General features: G+C 39.5%; 1 protein-coding gene across 2 annotated transcripts in view; it reads right to left on the minus strand.

Moving 5' to 3' along the window:
- Window positions 1-16,983, minus strand: part of MATN2 (matrilin 2) — a 69,656-nt gene that overhangs the window by 40,747 nt on the left and 11,926 nt on the right. For both annotated transcript variants that reach the window (XM_082045393.1, XM_082045392.1), the window contains exons 3-4: window positions 5,410-5,979; window positions 227-349 (exon numbers count right to left, since the gene is read on the minus strand). In XM_082045393.1, the coding sequence (XP_081901519.1) occupies window positions 227-349; window positions 5,410-5,979 (693 nt within the window). The remainder of the gene's footprint in view (window positions 1-226; window positions 350-5,409; window positions 5,980-16,983) is intronic.

The following is a 16,983-nucleotide window of genomic DNA, read 5'->3' on the forward strand; positions in this document are numbered from 1 at the left end:
GATAGTGTACCTCTGTAGAGCTGTGTATAAAAATTAGCTTCACATATTTCAGAAGGCTTTATAAAAACTTCATTTACACAAAATAAGAATTACTTCACCTTTTCAAACACTTTTGGATGATTACCATTAATTATATACTGAGCTCAGCCCTTCTTCATGAGCCCAACATGTGACATTAAACACTTTTTGGGAGCACAAGAGCAAAACATTAAGAAAGACAACATACTGCTGCAGGTCTTCTGGTCAGCATTCAGAATGTATCCCTGTTTACATCTGCATACGTAGGAGCCAGGGGTGTTTATGCAGAAGTGATCACAGCGATGCTCAACCATACTGCACATATGGGGCACTGAAAAAAAAAAGTAAAGGGTTATTAACTGCTGGTCTAACTTATGTGTGGTCACAACTAAAAAAAAGAAAAACTGGTGCAGAAAATTTTACTGAAGTAATTTAGAAATTTCAAATTATGTGTTGACAATAAAGACAAAGCTGGAAGCTTAAGCCTGCAAGACTGTAAAAAGCAGTGACAAAGAGTACTATGTATAATTCCTAAAAAAAGTAGGAATTTAGGGGGGTTTTTGTCTGGTTGACATTGATGGCATGGTTTTGGACATGAAATTGCATGTGGAATGGAGATATAAACAAAATAAAATTACACAATAGAGTATATGGAAACACTAATTACTTGGTGGTCCCAAGAAGACAATGAAATAAAACTACCACATTCAAATTTAGAAAATAAGTGGAATTTAAATACAAACTGTTCTAGAGAACATTTAGTTTATTGAATGAAGGAAATCACCACACAGCACAATACTCAAGAAGAATGAGAACAAAACAAATCTCCTTGCCTATTTATTGATGTTGAGGAACATACAAGCAATACATGATGATGCTGAGGTCATGCACCTCCAAGATTCAGTAAGTGGGAGCTGAGCCACACTCCAGCGTGTAAGTCTTCCTGAGTTTATTTTTAATCTGTTTGTATTTTATGTCTCTAATAGCAAGTAGTAAAATGCAACAGACTGAGACAGTAGGAAAGAAAGAGAGTCATGGAATGATTCTGTCAAATACATTGCTGAACTATTTTTCTCCAGGTCAGTGTTTGGGAATTTAGAAATCTCTTTGATGTTTTCTTTCCACTGGAGCATTGCTTGTATGAAATTTCTGTAATATATAGGCAAGTTACTTTTCAGAGAACATTGTGTGGAAAACAATTTATTTTGCTCAACAACAATTAGGGACTGATGTGCTCTTTATTGCACTAGGTCGATAAAGCTCAACAGTTACGAAATAGATACTAAAACTAATCTTCTAGCAGCCACGACAGAAGCCTGACAAATAACATGTGGTATGTGTGGTACTTGCAGAAAAAAAACAGTGGTTTTGAGATGCATATTGTGTATCTGATCTTTGGAATGGTTACTGGAGTTATGTCTTTATTACTAATATAAAAACCACCACAATTCCCAAATCTCTTAATCAGCTTTTTGGATCTCATAATTTTCTGCCACAATAAAACTTCTCAAGTACTTATATTTATGTGAATACAGACCTGCCAGGACTTCTTGTCTTTTGAACTTCCTGGCATTTTGAAAATGAAGTTTATGACCTCTGATGCTTTCTAAACAGAAGTTTCCTCCTGGCTATATTTCACTAGCTTTCAACATCAGGTATAGCTTGTTATGACCAAAGAAGCACTTTCAAATATGACAAATTAAAAATATACTCATTTCAGTAGTTTCAGCATCAGAAAATCTTACCATATATTAATGCTATAGAATGTAAATCTATATGGTTGAAAAAGAGTACTAAAAACTAAAGAAAAAAAAAAGAAAAAATAAACGAGAAGAAGAAAAAAAAAAGAAAAAAGAAGAAAGAAGAAATTAAAAAAAAAAAGAAGAAGAAGAAAGAAGAAAGGAGAAAGAGGAAAAAAGAAAAAGAAGAAAAAAAAGAATAAAGAACAAAGCAATGATAGGTGTCACATTACCTCAGTTCCTTCTGAGAATATATTGCTACCATCTGTTACCAATCTTCCATATACTATCTAGTGATTTTTTTTACAAAGTGTCTCTGTTGCACCCATTGCAAGAAATCGGTGCTCTGGTCATCAGTCAGATTTCTGTGGTGAAGGAGGCTGCTGCCCGCGTAATTTCTGCAACTTCATTTGTTGCAGGAGGTGTTTGGTGGACACAGCCAGGGACTAAAGTAACAGAAAGGGTGATCTCATAGTTAAGGGATTTGAACGGGAGCCTTGTGAATTTGATTTTATGTCTGCCTATGTCACAGGGTCCTTATTTGATTTTGGGCAAACCAATAATATCAGTATCCTCAAGCAAACATCAACCTTCACACTGTATGTGTTCAGCTAGAGACTCCTGAACCTGGATTTGCAGGAATGCAGGGCACTCTCAGCTGCCAAGTGAAGGCTGTAGAGCTGTGACTGGTATGTCATATTAGTCTAAAAATGCTAAATGCCCTAGAAAATCAGACGAGGCATTGCACTCAGCCAAATATTTAAAGTTAGTGGGAAATTTTGACAGTCTTAATCCTGTTCCTGTGCCTCCATTCCTCCCATGTAAAATGGGGATGACACCATTTTCTACTTTACAGGAGAAAAATAAAGAATTTATTTGCTTTTGACTGCTCCATTCCAGTTTCTGTCTTTCTCACTCCTATTCACCCTCCACCTCCTTTCCTGGATTCTGTCCCCATTTCTGCTTCTCTTCAGAGTCTTCAACTCCTGTCTCATTTCTCATGCCTCTGATTTCTCAGGATGCTGTTTAGTTCTCGTTTACCTTGCTGACTGGTAATAAAAAGAGGCCCCTGGGATCCCTTGGCTTCAACTGCTGTTTTTGACACCCCCAAATCTTTAGCAGCCAAAGGCAGCAACTGTATGGAAAGTCTGACTCAGCAGAGGATGGAGTGTAGCCAGTTTATATGGATTCTTCTGTGAATATAGCTGCTAGGCACTGGGTAATCTCTGCCATCCATGGATAAACAGAGGTTAATTTGGCTTACTTTTTATTTTCCTCACAGAGCTTTCTCACTTGGCCAGGTTTTTCCCTTCACAGGAACCATGAAGACACAATCTCACAGACATAGGGGCAATCCAGACACAAGGACAGCTCAGATACCAAGGTCTTTTCCCACAGCATGAAGCCCAGCAGACCACATAGTGGGAGACTTGACCAGTGGGTGCCTTCAGTTGCTCTGGCAAAGAAACCACATGTACAGATGTTCAACTCAGCCTCTGGGTCCACACTGGGGAGGATTTATAAAACCAACCACATTTCCTAGGAGGAATGTAGGTGCTGTAGGGAGCAGAGGCTACGTGATGCTTGGATTGCTCTGTTGAAACTCAGCAAGCTGAACACACTTCGTGGCCCAGACTCAATAATAAGGATCTGATCTGCAATTTAATACCTTAAAATCAATAAGATCCTAACAGCTTAAATTCCCTGTTGATTCTGGGCCTGGGTTTTTAAGGGCATTTCTGGATCTCACCTTCAGTTCCTGACACAGCAGATGTTGTGGAGGCACTCCCTGAGAAAAGGAGGCAGCAGCAATCCTTGTCACCCCCATACTCCTCCATCTGCAGGGAGGGTGGTTTTATTGAGGATCACATGTATTTGGATTAAAAGTGAGCTATAAAACTGTAATACATTTAGAAGACATAGCCTAGTCATTAAAAAAATTAGTAAGTGGTGTTTGTATGGGATTTGTTTCTGAAATGCAATTACAAAAATCCAATAAGATGAAGTTTCGTAGCATTTGCAGTTCATTCCATTTAAACTCTCGATCCACGTGTCTTACTACACCAGTTAATAATAAGGCAAGGAAGAAAGAGGAAAAAATCTGTTATCTCATGAATATCAGTGATGGTGCTTTGTGCTGATGAAGTTCAGCTGGAGTCCTGTTGCTCTTTGAAACAATTTTGGAAAAGACCAAGTAAGGAAAATTCTCCAGACTATCCTGACAATAAGCCCCAGTTCTTTTCTGGCAAAAACAACCCTACAGATGAGTGAGCATTCAGTCTCACCATGCATTCTTTTTCTGGACTCTGCTGAAAATGCCTCAGTTTAATGCCAAATCTGTATGAAGATCTTTCATATTTATCTCAGGAAAAAAGTGAAAAAGAAAATTATATTAAGTACACAGATTGGAATAAAATTCATTACATATGCCAGAATATTTGTAAAAGGTAACTTCTTATCAGTGAATTGGAGATGGAAACAACTTCTCTGTTGTAAATTAATACTTATTAAAATATTATTTACTTTGTTGTATGAATGAATGATACCACTGTAATGGCTTTTCCTTACTTTCTGTATTTAAAATGGATGGCCTAAAACCACTACCATGTCTTCATGTCTCACTTCCAGTCACAAGGCATGCACAGAGATAACTGTTTGCATAGAATTAATATGTAAACTTTGGAAGAGGAATCCATGAACTCCACAGAATTTTTTGAAGAACTAAGACTGTTTATCAGTTTGAAGTTTCAGTACTAACGGAAATGTCCTGGTTTTGGCTTGGATAGATTTAATTTTCTTCCTAGTAGCTGGTACAGTGCTGTTTTGCATTTAGTATGAGAAGAATGCCAATAATACACTGATTTGGTTGTTGCTAAGCAATGTTTATACCAAGCCGAAGACTTTTCAGCAAGGAGGCTGGTGATGCACAAGAAGCTGGGAGGGGGCACAGCCAGGACAGCTGACACAAACTGGCCAAGGGATATTCCACACCATATGTATTATGTATATGTATTATAAACTAGGGAGAAGTTAGCCAGGGAACTGGCTGGGTATTGGTTGACAGGCAGTGATCAACTGCATTGTGCATCACTTGTTTTATATATTCTATTATTATTACTACTATTTTCCTTTTCTGTCCTATTAAAATGTCTTTATCTTAAACCATAAGGTTTACCAATGTTTTTGTTTTTTCCCACGATTCTCTCCCCTATCCCACTGGGGGTGGGGAGTAAGCGAACAGCTGTGTGTGGTGCTTAGCTGCCTGCTAGGTTAAACGACAACAGGAGATAACATTTAAAATCAATAGATGAAACAACTTATCTAATATTCAAATAGCAGAGGGTTGTAAATGTATTGTTATTATGCAACGAATAGGAAAACCATGATATGTGTGTTCGCCTCACTGCTTATGACCCCTGGGAATTACACCATATTTTATGATGCTTAGCAGTAGAATTAGTTTTTCCACATGTATGACTGCTATTCTGAATGTTCTCTGGCTAGTCTCCCTTTTTTCAATGTATATATTCTAACAGATAATGTTCCATGTAAAAAAAAAAAACCCAAAACAAACACCACGTAATGGGAATGTGTATTTTTTTCTGTGTTTTACTTTCACCTATACATTCAAATCTAAAGATAAAAATCTTACCACAAAGTTTAGTCTGGAAGACAGAGGTCAGTGTTTCAATCTGACTGAAATTAGCAACCAGAAACACATGCTCTTCATGCGGTTCACTCCCAATGGACTTCAGTGTGTTCATGTCTACTCTTCCCACTCCAATGGCAAAAATCAGGATACCCGAGTTACGAGCTTTAGCAGCAATCTCTGCCACTGGATCCTGAGGTCTCCCATCTGTCACTATCATGATAATTCGGGGCACATTCTGTTTTAGAGGTCGAGCTCCTTCTGACTCTGAAAATGCAATGTTCACTGCATACTGAATAGCCAGTCCAGTCATGGTGCCGGATGCCAGGTGCATCATCCTCCTCACTGCTCTTTCAATATCCTGCTTCCTCCTGAACGTCTTCAGCGAAAACTCCTGTTTGACCGTGCTGCCATACTGAATCAGACCTACTCGGGTGGCATCAGGGCTGATGTCCAGAAACTGCAAGATGTTTAAAATGAACTCCTTCACTTTTTCAAAGTCGTAAGGACGTACGCTGCGAGAGCTGTCAATGATGAAGACAAGGTCCAGATGTTTGTTGCTGCAAGTATTTTCTGGAAGGCAAAATGCAAACAAAAATCATTTACAAGAATTTCAAAATGCAAATAGGTTCAGGCTGACCTGACGTCTCAAAAATGTTGTCTAAACAAACACTCTGACAAGTGCTGGGAATATACATGAAAAATAGGAGATGCCAGAACTAAGGCTACTTGGGTAATGTAACTTTGGCCTCCAGTAAATAACAAATGCTGCCTCTTACATGATCATACGTATGTGTATATATAACTTTTTTTTTTTTTTTTTTTTTTTTTTTTTTTTTTTTTGTGGTGAGATCAGTTCCCAGAACGATTACTGATAGTGGAATGGGTACCTTGTGCTGTACTCTGTTTTGTCATTGTTGCTGAGATTTTGATCTCATACACCATGCACGATAGAAAGCCCCTCTGAATTACATAGTTACTACTCAAGTGGGGTGCATTGTGATGTTTTTTGTGGTACTGCCTGAGAATTAGAATCTGATGAGGCAAGGTGGTATCAGTTCTCCATTACAAACACGGAAACAGAACACAGAGAAATTCAGGTCAAAAGCATCTGTCAGTTGCGGTCACCAACATGAGACGTGAAGAGACTGATTTTTCAGGGAACTTGGCATCAAGCAGGACTTTGCGTGTACAAAGTACAGCTCTCAGTGACGTCAACGGCAGCTGTGAGTGCTCAGCACTTCTGCAAATCCAACCCCATGATTTCAAACACATAATTAATGGCCATCTGGGAGAAGTCTCATCTATTGGACTAGCTCAGCATTACACAGAAATTCTGTGGCTGCATCAGAGAGAAAATCCTGTTGTCTACAGTGGCACTCGACTTGGCCAAAGACCACTCATTCACTTCCTGAAATCTGCTTCAGCCATCAACAGTCCTTTTATCCAAGAGCCAATGAAGGTATGCCTGTATCTGACAACTGCACAGTCAGGCAGGCCAAGCTATCACAGATAACAGCAGAAGGGAAAGCTGGCTGCCTTCTGGGCATGCTGTCAGCTTTCTGGGACTTTGGGTATACATCCTCTGGCTTCTGCTCAGCATCCTTCTGTTTTGAAAGAATACGCGACATAGGCATGAGTTGCATTGTAAGAATGGATAGGGACTGAACCACTCACAGCCAGTACATAGCAGACTTAAGGCGAGCAGGGAGAGGTGAGCCACGAGCCTTGTCACAGAAGGCAACATATGGCAAAAGATTAACAGGCCTTTAAAGGGCTTAATGGGATGCTGGTGAAGAGAAATCAATGGAGGTTTAATATTTACATTAAAGACCCTTCCAAATTACGAAATTCCTTAGCCACAAAAGCATGGCAGTTAGGGGAATACTTGCAGGTAGTATTGTTTTGTTCTTGAACTTTTTTGTATGCATCCACTTTTGACTGCTGTCAGAGACAGGACACTGGGTTAGATAGACCTATGGCTCCAATCACTGTGTCTGCTCATGTCCTTAGATTCCTGTGGCTATGAATAAAATTGTGAGGTAGCTAGTTGCCCGTTTGTCTGCCTTGTTTGAAAGATTACAGGTGGTAAGAACTCTCATCAAACAGCAATGGTGTCCTCATCCTACTAAGCTGAGATACCCCTAACCAGTAATCTCCCCTATTGCCCAACCCAATTCGATTCCCAGTGCACTCTCATCCATCTTATGCACTCAATGAGGCAAATGGTCGGGAGAAAAGTAGTATTTGACTGTACAATTAAAGGTCATGTCATACTGCATGAGTACAAGTGGGCCAATCAAAGACTCAACAGACAAGTCCTTACATGCGTTCACTTGTGAGTGCTGATGAATGTCAACCATGTCCTTCTGCTGAGGCAAGGGCTGAGCAAGACGCCTGTTTTCACTTGTTAACTCAGAGACCTCTTTCATAGATTACCAAGAACATTTGTGGGCACAGAATAAAAATGCTCTCTGACGACAATAAAAATGACTGCCTGGATTTATTCATGTGCAGTCTACAGTATGGCTTTATTCATAAGTGCTCAAGTTGCTTATTCTTTCAAAATTAGAGGATGCTGAATACAAGCCAAATTGAGCAGAAACAAAATTCCAGTTCTAATGGGATACAGATTTCCTGAGATATTAACTATTTTCCATCTTATTATCCTAGTGGCACACCTAATTATTAATGACTTTTACAAATGTAACATGAAATATTACAGCATGGTTATAATACAAAGATAATGCTAAGATATGATTTGTGGGAGCAGAGCAAAGGGAAAGAAAGATAATTACAGAAAAAAGGCTAAGAATAGATGTGTCTATATGAGGGGAAGGACAGAGGAGGGAGAAAGGGTAAAATAACTACCATTTTATTTCCCTTAAAACAAGTCAAAACTAGAGCCATGGTGCTGAATCCTTTTAAATTGAACATAAAGATTTGGATCCTAGTCTGAAAAGAATCAGCTACAGATTTTGAAGTCAGGCGTGAATCTTGGAGGGAAAAAAACTGGACGGCATTAGTGGATAGTCTGACCAGAAACACAACCCCATTGTGCTAAATTACTTAAGAAAAATATGTCAGTCTGAAAGCAATACAGTATATTTCAAAACTACTTTCACTAGCAAAATTCTATCTATAGGAATACCAAACGTTTCCAACTTGAAATGTATTTAAAATATTTGTCTTCTGACTTGGGGATTTCTAATAACCTTGTAATATTAATGTTGATTTAGCTGAAACGGGCTCAATGAAAAATAAAGTGTAACTCTTTTACCAAGCAAAACTCCAGCTGGGTGATACTTTGAGGAATAGCAATCAGTAATGACTAAGAGATCTGAACACTCATTTCCTCAGAGAAATGTTCAGTGATACCTTTTTAGCAGTTGTATGCTTTTGCACTTGCCCTGTAATCTATAACCCCTTCTTCCTACCAGTTCTCACATTTAAACAGAGAACTTTCTCACAACTTTGGCAAACATCCTTGTACCCAAAAGTAATTCCCTTCCACTCTTCTTATGAAAAGTGACATACTCATTGAAAAGAGCTACTCATCCATAAACCTGCTTCTAAGTCAGCAGAGGTTTTGTATTGCCAACACAAAAGTTAAAAAAACCCCTCCATGTGAGTTGTATTATCCAAAGGCAAGGGACGGACAGGAGAGGCAAGACAAGAACAGACAATGTAAGGGAAGGTCAGGTCAATAGTAAATATATTCTCCTCCTCCACTCAATATCCAGTTTTTCTGTAAATGACAGTTACAGTGATGCCAACTTCACAAAATTAACAATGAAAGGAAATTTCAGTTCCCCCTGGAAGAATCCAGCTGGGATCCAATTACCTAGATACATAAAACAGAGCTTAAAAGAATATTTCACACTGAGCATCTTGATGTCCTCTAAAGCTGAAAATTCCATTAAATTATTTTCTCCGATCCCTGCAGGTTTCCCTCTACTCCTTTCTCAAAGCAAATTATGCTCCGTCCTGAACCCCTGCTTCAGCTTTGACAAAGTTGACACTGCTTCGATTTAGCTCACCCACCCAGGGTCTCTGTTTGAGACTGCGTTTGTACCCTCTCCGCTTATTTCTTACTAATGCTACATTGCCTTAATATAACTAAAGCAGCACCAGGGAGTTTTCCTGGGCATTCAAATTGACTCTTCTAGGCTGTCAAATCATAGAACGGTTCCTGCTATTGTTTGGTCTAGGGCAATTAGCATTTCTCAAGCAATCCACAGGCATGATGCAGGAAGTCTCAGGAGCCAGGGACCCATCCTAATAAGCAATGTGGATGCAACCACTCTGTGAGCAATCTAAGACACAAGCTAAGCTCAGAGGCCAGTTTACCTGCATCCACAGAATTAAACACACCTTCCCACTAAAACAGAGAGGTTGCACGCAAGCTGCCTACTGGGAATAATCCCTGTCCCCCTGTAGCCTCTGAACCACGCACAGGGATTACCCGGAGAGTGCTAATCACTGCGGGCCATAGACAACTCCAGCAATTCAACAGCAACAATAACGGCCGAGTCCCAGTGCCCAAGAATGTCCCCTGGCACTGTTTAATTTCCTCAGACATTTCTATTTTGGGATATTCAAACTGAATACATTCAAAGGACCCAAGTTTAAGATGGTGATTTTTCAAAGGTTTTAGCAAGCCAGCTCTCTTGAAAAGACTGTTTAAAAAGTAGTTCTTTATTTTCTATTGTTGTCCTACATCTTTATGATTCCTTAATACTTTTTTTTTTTAATCTGGATATCACTCATTTGGTTATGTAGGTCTTCATGCTAATACATGAGAATGGATAAATGTTAAAGAAGTCTATTGCTGTATGCAAAGCAAAAGGTTCGCTCGATCTGGTAAATACTACAGCTAAGACATTGAAAAAGTAATTTATACCAATTATTAGTTCCATGAAAATTTTTCTTATATACTAAGACAATTTAAGCAAAAAGGAAGGATGAGATCAGTTAAGAGAAAATTATATCATAGAAAAATTATTGCCTGAGCAGGCAATGCACTAATGGCAATTTTAAGACTCAATATATTGTGTTTCTTAGCTCATTCCACAGTAACGTATACACAAAAAATTACAGCCTGCGACACTGCCAGCAATAACACGAGGTTTATTTTTAGATTTTATCTTTGAGTAACAGAACAAAAGTCTTCACTCAGAATTAAATAAAAGAGGAGAAATCTGATCTTCCAGCACATTATAAAACTTCTTCCTAATTTTCTCTCCTTTCTTTGCCATTCTGCTTATTTTATTTTTCCTCTAGCCCTCAATGTTAATTGCCTCACCTTACAGCTTCTTTCTTTATAAATCTCAGTATAACTCCTACCAAATTTGTTCATAAACATATGAACTTGCTGGGTATCAAACATCTGTTCTTAAAGTCCAGAATTCTGGTTTTTCTAGCTCAGTATATAGCCAAAAAGATTGGATTTGACAGGTTCTCAGATATTTCCAAAAGATTTCTCAGTTCATCGAGAAGGTTTGATCTTCTTGCCATACAATCATACAAGTAAAGAACACTCAGATTTGCAATTCGTTCATAAATATACCATGAGCAAAATGGTCTCATGGGAAGAAAGACAAATCTATGCATCACATACATACACCTTCCAGGAAACTGCAGTAGCTGCATTGCAAAGATCAAGCACGAAGTACATAGCAGTTAATGTAACATTGTTCCTGTTTGGAAAACACATTTTGTGGTTGTTGCCAAGAAAGCAGTAATATATAGCAGTAATTCCAAGCACTTCCTGGCTCTAGTGAGACATTTTGTGCAAGTTAACTTCCACCCCTTTTCTTTTGTAATTTTAATTTAAAGAAGAGCAAAGGATGGTATGGTGCATTTCAGATATAATCACACCTAGTTCCCGAACTGAACATTAGAAACGGCTCAGTACCCCTTTCCCAGCACACACATATGCTGCATGAGGTTCTGGAGGTAACCCCATCTCTTATCAGCTCTGGGACAGACTCTGGGTCCCAGTCCTGCTTCCGTACTCCCTGGCCCCATCCTGGCTCTGAGCCTTTCCCCAAACTCACAGGCTTCTGGCCATAACCCAAAGATCCATTATGAGTTTGGCAGCTTGCTCATACCGCCTTACAAATTTCTTCATCTGGGAAACTCTGTAAATGCAACACAGCCTCCAGACATTATTGCCTCTGACAAAATCTTTTCAGGACTTCCAAAATTTCTGGGAGAATTATACAGCAGTAGGCTCTTTCCATTTCCTTCCACATGCAAGTGCTTCATTATCAGTCACTGCAGGAGGGTCCATTATCTTGTTCTCATTTCATCTCATTATTTCTATTCCTTCCCTGTCATCTTTTCCAAAATAATAAGGTCATTGTCAATATTAAGACTCTCTAATTCCAGAGTCTCAAAACTGATTCCTAGTATTTCTCCACCTCTTTACTGAGACTGGTGCTGTCTCTAGCATGATGCCAAAGTGTAGTGTAGGGATACTCTCAAGTTTTTTTTGTGTGTGTTTTTTGTTTTGGTTTCGTTTGGTTGGTTGGTTGGTTGGTTGGTTTGGTTTGTTTTTTTTTGCATATTTCAGCTGTTCTGAGATGGAAACTATTTGGTTTAAACCTCCTTTTATGGTCAGGAGAACCAGAGAGTGGGCTGCATTCCCTTGCAGGCAGGGGAACACCTGAACAGAGGAATGAAGCGCCTTTTTCTCTCCACGCCAGTCCCAGCAGCATCAACATCTGTCCAGCACTTCCTAATAGAAACGAATGTTATGTGCTCTCAGCTGAGCACAGCTCACACCCAGGAGAGAAGGAATTAATTTTCTGTGCCCTGATGGAGAAGCCTCATAGTACACACAGTTAATGCTACTTTGAATCCAGTTCCCAAGCCCAGGCAGGAGGCATCTGCTCTGCCTGTGACTCTGCCTCTTCCTGCACACATCTGTAAAACAACAAATCACAACCAACACACACACACAAAAAAACCCCACGTGTGGTTGCATGGGAGAAGATGATCTTCGTTTCTTTCTCCATGAAGATCTGAAGCTCCTTTCTTGCCTGAGCTACCTGGGGCATTGCTGGAAGGACACAGAAATTATTACAGAAGGAAGAGAGAGAAAGGAAAGAGCTGTTAGTAGTAGCACACAAAATTTAGTGAAAAAAATGTGACTTTACTGAGTTGTGCTGTTTCCTTTCAGGACATTAGCTTAACATTTTAAAAACTCCCATCATCATTTTTTTAAAGCCGCCCATGTCTTTGTTTACAGAGAAAGCTGTTAGCAACTTCAACATTACTCATTGATCAGCTGACCCAAAACCACATATTTCTATCCATTGGTAACAGTCTAAGTATTAGAGCCTTTTCCAGAACAGTTACAGAAACATCACGTGGGATAGTGCCATACACCATTTCCCCTTACTCCCCAAAACACGTGGAACATCACACCCACCGGCCAACTATTAGTTCTACCACTTCAGCAGTACTTAAGTAAGTAGATGGAGTCTTCTGGCTTCCAAGGCAATTTAAAGGCATGTTGTCTTCATTCACAATAGTGTCTGATAACCCACTCATGCCTACAAAATGAGATGTTCCTGAAGTTATGAAAATGTTGTTTCCAGGATTTTCAAGTTAATTTTGCACATATGTGCTTTTTTAATTATTAAGCTAAAGTACTCACAACAAAGCCGAAACCACCACATTCAGTGTTCTTTCTTTTAGCCTGATCTTCCTTCAAGTCAAAATACACAAAAAGGCTTTGAGCTCTTTGAGAATATACACACAAAACCAGAGTTTGTAATTTTACTCAGTGAATTATTGTCAAGGCAAACTTTTTCAAACAGAAATGGTATTTCACAGTAATTTGTGGGGGTTGTAAAAAACAATTTCAGAAATACAAAGATCATTTTTAGTTTAGTACATGACTCAGTTTTTTCTGTAGCAGCAGATATTCTTTCCTCCTTTTGTAAAGCTTATAAATCACTTAAAAAAAAAAAAAGATAAAAGAATAAGAAAACAAAGCAAAGAGAAGAGAGAGGAAGCAGAAAGAAGGGAAAAGGCTTTGCTAGAGGAAACGCTTACACATTAAATACTGCAGAAACAGAAAATGTGCTGCTAGAAACAGAACTATATACCATATAACATTAATTACCAAACTGCCCTTGAAATGACTGAAAATTTAATGCTATTTTGATACATGACTTGAAGATTAATAACAAATACTAAGTAAGACAGCTGGCAAGTGTAACATTGTTATATGGTTAAAAATCGCCAACACAGACCAAAATCCAAACTTTCTGGTCTCCATGACAGCTGGCTGCAGATGAGTGTACTCAGAACAGGACACAAATCCCTGCGGTCTGTCATGGTCCCAGCGAGCCCTCACAGCTCACTAGCTGGGCGTGCTTAAGGGATAAAAGCTTCTGCAGGGAACAGCTGGGTGGTCAAGGATATGATTGACATTCAGATCCCATATTCTTGGACTACAGGACCCCTGTTAGGGGCTGGGGGGGCACAGCCTCAGTACAAGCCAGGCTACCCAATCTCAGAGCCACGAGAGGGTTCCTCACTGCGAACAAAATCCAGAAATCTGAATGAGTGGGATGGTCCGAGCAAGAGGTCAGTCGTGTTCCCGGTCACAAATGGTGCTCCCCAGGCTCAGTATTTGGGCCAGTTCTCTTTAATATCTTTATAAATAATCTGGTTCTCTTTAATATCTTTATCAATGATCTGGATGAGGGGATTGAGTGCACTCTCTGCAAGTTCACAAACGACACCAAGTTGGGTGGGAGTGTTGATCTGCTGGAGGGTAGGAAGGCTCTACAGAGGGATCTGGACCGGCTGAATCATAGGGCTGAGGCCAATGTATGAGGTTTACCAAGGCCAAGTGCCGGGTCCTGCACTTGGGTCACAACAACCCCAGGCAGCGCTACAGGCTCAGGGAAGAGTGGCTGGAAAGCTGCCTGGCGGAGAGGGATCTGGGGGTGTCGGTGGACAGCCGGCTGAACATGAGCCAGCAGTGTGCCCAGGTGGCCAAAAAGGCCAACAGCATCCTGGCTTGTATCAGGAATAGTGTGGCCAGCAGAACCAGGGGAGTGATCATCCCCCTGTATTCGACACTGGTGAGGCCCCACCTTGAATACTGTGTTCAGTTTTGGGCCCCTCATCATAAAAAAAGATATTGAGGTGTTGGAGAGAGTTCAGAGAAGGGCAACAAAGCTGGTGAGGGGCCTGGAGCACAGGTTTCATAAGGAACGGCTGAGGGAACTGGGGCTGTTTAGCTTTGAGAAAAGGAGGCTGAGGGGAGACATCATTGCTGTCTACAACTACCTGAAAGGAGGTTGTAGCATGGAGGGTGTTGGTCTCTTCTCCCAAGTAACAAGTGGTAGGACAAGAGGAAACAGCCTCAAGTTGTGCCAGGCGGGGGTTAGGTTGGACATTAGGAAAAATTTCTTCACCAAAAGGTTGTCAGGCATTGGAACAGGCTGCCCAGGGAGGTGGTTGAGTCACCATCCCTGGAGGTATTTAAAAGCCGTGTAGATGAGGTTCTTAAGGACATGGTTTAGTGGTGGACTTGGCAGTGTTAGGTTTACGGTCAGACTTGATGACCTTAAAAGTCTTTTCCGACCTAAATGATTCTATGATTCTAAGTGCAAGCTTCCTGCTACCGTTTTAGACCCCAGTCAGGTGGATAATGCACAATAGCTATTGCAGAGAAGAGGCCGAAAGCTGAGACATTAAGATGAAAGCTGAAGTTTACATATTTGGCATAAAGTCCACGGGAGACCTCTCAGCTATTGAGGCAATCAGTACTGGGAAGCAAAGCACACAACTGCTAACACTGCCCTGAGGCACAATATTTGTGAGATGTACATACACACATCAAAAGGAAGAAATAGGTGGATTACCAGACTGTAAAATGCTTTGCTCTCTCTCTTTCCAAATATAACACATCTATATTTATATGACAATTTCATATTTTAGTTAGAGTGTCTAAATTGATACCTATTTGATTACCTTGTATTGTTATAAAAGCTTGGCTACCTTTTAATTAGAAATGATTTTGCTTATATTTTAATTAAATATGCAATAATTCAAAAGATGTAATTTTTAACCTCTTCCAACCTTTATCTGCTGCCTGGAATAGTTTAGATCTCCCTGAATACTATGACAGCATAGTATGGCAAACACATGGTAAAGTTATCATGACACAATTCTGACTTCAACTGGAATGCAGACTTCAGTTGCAATGAGTCTACTTAACAACTCTGAGGACAAAAAAACTTGGCAGGGTTGCACTTATACAAACAACACATACATATGTTGAAGCTGTGAATGAGTCTCTTACAGCAGTTACCATCCCATGTCGGATCAGCAGTCCGTATTAGCAGGATTTATAGATTTCAGGCCAGCTCTTAGTGTATAAATGTACAATGAATTCAACTAAAACTAAACAGAAATATTGCCTGCACTCTACAGAAGCATCATGGACACATACTTTCCCTCCTGATTTGCAGCTGAAATTTAACCCAGAATGGTTAACCTGATAATGTTCTTGAGCCCTAAAGTTACATACACACAAGTTTAAGAACTGGATTGGATTTAAGAATGTTTGGAATAACTTTAACCAACCGTAGTGAGTGATTTATAAATTTAATGAACCCTCTGTGTACTTCACATTACTTCCTTTCTTATTATTAGTGGAATCACATACATACAACCAAGAGATAAATCATTATGAATTTTGTTGCAAAATGTAATTTAACACAAGGACATTTGCATTTAGCAGCAGTTTCTACTGAACTGGAGCCAAGTACATTTCCTTCTTGGCCTCCCTTCCCCTCTCTGTTTCAATTTTGTGCAGTATCAGCTAATCTCTTGTAGTTTCTTCCTTACAGTATCATGTAGTATCTAAAGGAATGCCCCCTAAATTAGCTTTTCTCCTTACATAAATAGTTACTTTCAAAACCAGGTAGATAATTGTTCTATATTTCTAAGGAACAGAAGGAATGTTATTGCTTAGAATATTATTCTACAGGTAATTCAATTATTCCCATGCACCCACTTCAGAGCTCTCCAAATAAATATGTCCATGTGACACAAAATACATGCCCAGTTTACAAGAACAGAGTTCACCAAGAAAAATATAAACAAAAAAAGTGTGGTTTTTTCCATAATGTTGAAATTTTACTTTGCTTTGTTTTATAATAAATGATTAAGATGCAGCTGGACATAGGTCCCAAATCCCCTTCACCAAAAAAAAACCACATCATCAAACATCATAAAAAGCTACATCTTGCAAGGACGGGGTATGTGCTGCTTCTGAGCATGGAACCTGCTGAAAGGTGCTGTGGACCTCTGACCATGGCCTTGAAATCACAGTACGGGAGTCAACACTCTGGACAACTGACACAGCTCTTAATTCATTTGTTTAGGTGCAGAAGTCCATTTCAGCTCTATCTGAATGGAATTAGCTAATGTAATAGACAAAATTTTATCTTTAAAACCATGTAGCCAAGTCTATTTCCATTACTGCTTTTCTTTAGTATCCAAAAATTAATGCTAAGCCAGCAAACCGGTTTCAATGATCTG

Source organism: Streptopelia decaocto (assembly GCF_964273445.1).
Source record: "Streptopelia decaocto genome assembly, chromosome: 2".
In the NCBI taxonomy this organism is placed as follows: Eukaryota; Metazoa; Chordata; class Aves; order Columbiformes; family Columbidae; genus Streptopelia; species Streptopelia decaocto.